The sequence below is a fragment of the Corythoichthys intestinalis genome, chromosome 10 (assembly GCF_030265065.1).
Source record: "Corythoichthys intestinalis isolate RoL2023-P3 chromosome 10, ASM3026506v1, whole genome shotgun sequence".
In the NCBI taxonomy this organism is placed as follows: Eukaryota; Metazoa; Chordata; class Actinopteri; order Syngnathiformes; family Syngnathidae; genus Corythoichthys; species Corythoichthys intestinalis.
The window spans coordinates 17,935,391-17,939,972 of NC_080404.1; the positions used below are offsets into that span (position 1 = coordinate 17,935,391).

The 4,582-nt window shown below is 39.9% G+C and overlaps 1 protein-coding gene across 2 annotated transcripts in view; it reads right to left on the minus strand.

Moving 5' to 3' along the window:
• The window catches only part of LOC130922740 (striatin-like), a 55,049-nt gene extending 51,290 nt beyond the window's left edge, over window positions 1-3,759 (minus strand). For both annotated transcript variants that reach the window (XM_057847715.1, XM_057847714.1), the window contains exon 1: window positions 3,422-3,759. In XM_057847715.1, the coding sequence (XP_057703698.1) occupies window positions 3,422-3,631 (210 nt within the window). In that variant the 5' untranslated portion in view covers window positions 3,632-3,759. The remainder of the gene's footprint in view (window positions 1-3,421) is intronic.
• Between the last annotated feature and the right edge of the window lie 823 nt (window positions 3,760-4,582).

The following is a 4,582-nucleotide window of genomic DNA, read 5'->3' on the forward strand; positions in this document are numbered from 1 at the left end:
TTGCGTGTGTGTGTTTGCCGCACGCGCTGTTCCGGTTTGTGTGTGAAAACACCGGCTCTGAAGTACGTGCGCTATTAGGCTCGAGCGTTTACGTCACAGAATGGGGGATCACGTGAGATTTGACAACAACGCAGCCATATTGGAAGCAGGTCTGGTTCGTGGGACATTAAACTTTAACTTGCCAGTTCAATAAAGAGACAAACTCATTACTAAGGCGAAGAACAGATATGTGATCAAACTTAAGGATGTGAACAATATTGACCCTTACGAGCAAGCCGAAGACAAATGGAGTAAAGATGTCGACGGGCTTCCACAATTACGCGAAATGACATTCTGCTGTATTTATTGTTTGGTGTATGTAACTAAACTCATCAGCGATTCCGAAATTACAAATCACTACAAAGCTATGAACAGTTTTGCTGCGGATGGGTGCAGGACCTGCACATTATGACCATATCAAACAGCAACTCCATCGTTCTTGCAAAGGTAGGCTATGTGTGTTTACCATTTTCATTGCCATGAACCTGAACGCACCCAAAGTCTTGGATGACGAATAAACCGAGCAGAGCAGACTCGCTACGGCTGGTAGTTTCTTCAATTTATTCAAAGTAAGTAACGCACCGCTTTTGACTGTCAGTAACGGTAACGGCGTTGTAACGGCGGAAAAAATAATTCTATTACCCCGTTACTGAAAAAATAAAACTCTAATAAAAACTTTTTTATCTCGTGAAAAATAAAAATAATAAAAAGTTATTTATAACGGCGTTATTCTCAACACTGTTTATGGGTATCTTCCCCAAAAACCAGGAAGACTGGCTATGAATGCTTTTAAAACGACATATTGATTCTTGGCTGGATCATATCGGTAACCCTTTGGGATACAAGGTATGGTGATGTATCACCATTTTGATATGTTGTCAATTTAAAAATTAATAGCACTGAACACATTCAGTGGCCAAATACATTTCAAAGCACAGTTCTGGTAGCCCCATAAATCACAACACACCTGCTAGCTGAGTATTTTCAAACTTCTTCAAAACATGCTTAAATTATCATGTAGTTCAACATTTTTTTTACACTTTGCACTTTTCTTGTACTCTATTAACACTTGATGTGGCAACTTATTCAGCCTCTAAGATATGAAATCAAGGAAATACAGTCTCGATATACAGCATTTTGTTTGCATTATTACCCTGTAATTTCAAATAACCTACTAGTGAAATACACAGAGCTTTAAAGTTTCCCTGAGTCAATTTATTGATAAACCATGACTAAAGGACCATGGAAGCTTAACAAAAAGAAGCCTCTGCTGACGTGTACAGTACAGTAAATTTCAGTTCAGAGCTGCCCGACAAGAGAGGAGTGGCTCTTAGCAGGACCTAACAGGCTTGCTGGGCAACATTCTTGCAAGCTGTGAGGATAGCATTCTGCCCAAACAAAGCAAAATAAGACATGTTGTGTTGTCAAATGGGACCAACATAAATGCTTGTGAATTCCGAAAATGTTGTGCGATACTGAAATGTATTACCAGAACATTGACCCAAGCACGGGTCTTGTAGAGGAACCAATTTCACAATTTGGGTCTTGAGAAGAAAGAATAAGAACCCTGTTCACTCGTACAGTGCACTTTATATGAGATGAGACCAATCGGAAATAGCTCAAGGACACGAGAAGGTTGCAGTCACATTTGATTTGATGGTAATGTTATCCTTTTAAGTTGTCGAATACTATTTGAGGGGCAAAAGATGCTCTACAGGGGTACAGAAAATTATGCTCGAGTGTGGGGTTTGCATGTTCTCTCCATGCCTGCATGGGTTTCTTCTGATTACTCCCGCTTTCTCCTACATTCCTAATATGTGCATGCTAGAATGATTGAACACTATTTTCTATATGTGCCCTTCAATCGTTTGCCAACTAGTTCAAGGGTGTCCTCCACCTCGTGTCCATAATTATCTGGGGTCGGCTCCTGCACCCATGAGATTCTTGAGAAGTGATACGGAAGTTGAACTGAACTGTGTTATTGATAGGTAATCATATCTCACACTTAAGTCAGGTTAGGTGGTTCAGAAAGGATAGATAAAGGGAAAATTAACTCTGAACTGGCCCAAATTGTTCGTAGGAACAAGCACTAAGTCCGGAACGCTGCTCTCCACTAAATGAACATTGAAATGATGCCCAAACCATCAACCAGTAATTAAAGTTACCAACAAAAACGGAGCCGGAACTGATTGTACCGCAGTTTGCCGTCACAAACAAACCACCCAACAAGCCAGTCAACAATCTCACTGTGATTTGCTAGAAATATTACTGTGGACAGGCAGAGACAAGCAGAATTTGAGTGAGAACACACACAGAGAGCATATTTTTGTCGACTTAAATGAGCATAGAGATGTAGTCATACCCATTTAACAAAACAGGTCAGTGGTGCTTTGACAATAACTTACAATGTGTAACTCCATCGCAAAATAACGGGAAAAAAAATAAAAAACAAAACGTATGACACCTGCCAATTAACTACAGAGAGTCAGATTATGTGGTTTGCATTCAAATTGGGATGCTATTCATATGCACTTTACTGCCCAGAGTCAACAGAAAAAAATAAAGTACTGTGCATAACTGCTATTAACATCATTGTGGTTGACGAATTATCATGTGAAAGTAAACAATATGTCGGGAAATAGTTAAAAGTAGTTGGACAATGAGATACAGTATTACGTTCTTTTTTTTTTTTTTCAGTACAGTAACCTTTAAGTTATCCACTAGCCTGATTTCTCTGAATTTGGTTGGTCTATATATAAAGTGACTGACAATGATGTTTAATACAAGGGATGTAAACTACAGTAATCGAAATTCATATTGTTGGTTGGGAGTGGCAGTGGCAGCCATAATATACATCCCATACTGTATACATTGTGACTCCCATAGTCTGGTATGTGGTCTTTTGGAGGAACCAGCCATCAACAGAACAAATTACTATACAACTATACAGGTACTTTGCCATCAGCATCATACAAACAAGATTAGTTTAGTAACGCTTCTTCGTGATATTTCGTCAACAACAACAAAACACAATGTCGACCTACAGCACCTACTGAAGTTAGCCGTGACTGGCAGTACAAAACAGCTAGCTGACAGGATAGCAACCGTTTTTATTGAAGACCACTATTAGAGAAAAAAAATAAATGCAGTCATCCAACACAGCATGTTCAAAGTGGGATCAGTAACTAGGTCGAAAAGAGCCGTCGAGCTGTGGTCGGGGGCGCTACAGCTTCGAAGCTAAAGCTAACAAGCTAGCCTAGTAACGTGAACAATCATTCCCATAAGCTCAACCGAGAGGCACTAGAACAAAATCATGTCGTGTTTCGACGGTGTCACCAGAAAAAAAAAAGTTACGTGTCTCAAAAAATACAGTGATTTTCACCTGTAATTCTGCACGCTCCACGTCCCATTGTGCCCTCTCGACTTCGAAACGGGCCCATTCGTGCTGCAGGAAGTGTAATATCCCCGGGATACTGTACTGCGCCCGAGCCGCCTCCCCTGCGTCGCCATCAGGCAGTGGTCCTTTGCCAGCGCCGGGTAAAACAGAGTTATTGTTGTTAAAGAACACGCCGGGGCCCGCCTGTTCGTCCATGGCCGGGCTCGGTGGAATGAGCTGTACTCCGCTTACGGTTTCTTTTCGCTTAATGCAATCGAAGGGGCACCGAGCAATCGACGGCGTACCGTCTTCTCGAGTCCGAGGAATGAACTCACTTTCTGACAGCTAGCTGTCATTGAATGACGTCAGATGAAAAGCCCCTCCCACGTTAGCTGGGTGGGTGGGGGGAAGACAAGTAAACGTCACTTGAGAATGGAGGCAATGTACGGAGGTAGATTTGTGTCTTTATTATTTAATAATAATAATAAAAAAGTTCCTGCAATCAAAATAAATACTTATTTCAACCAAAAGAACCTATCAGTTCAATCAAACAAATAATTTTCAAAGAAAAAAAGTGCATGTAAAATTATAGATGAAAAAAAATGCTTTTGAACTTCTTTTTGCACATTATTTCAACTTATATTTTTGTTTTAAGCGGTTTCTTTTTGTTTACAGTAATTATTTAAAACAAACAAAAAAAACTTTAATTTGAATTGAAAAAAAAAGATTTTGTTTTTGTGCGACTTTTTTTATTAAAGATATTTTGATTGAAACAACTCATGAAACAAATGTCCTCCCCATAATATAGATATAACACACAAAAAAGAACATTTTCAGTCAAAAAATGCTCAATGCAATTTTTTGAGTTCCCACAAAAACTTTTTGCGTACAAAAATTTTTCGATGAATTGTTATTTTTCTAAATATTTTGTTTGAAACTACTTATTTGATTGAATTTATAAACCCATTCATTCATTTTCCATGCCGCTTATTCCTCACGAGGTTCGCGGAGGTGCTGGAGCCTATCCCAGCTAACAACGGGCAGTAGGCAGGGGACACCCTGAACTGGTTGCCAGCCAATCGCAGGGCACAAGGAGACACACAACCATTCACGCACACACTCACACCTACGGACAATTTAGAGTGTTCAATCAGCCTACCATGCATG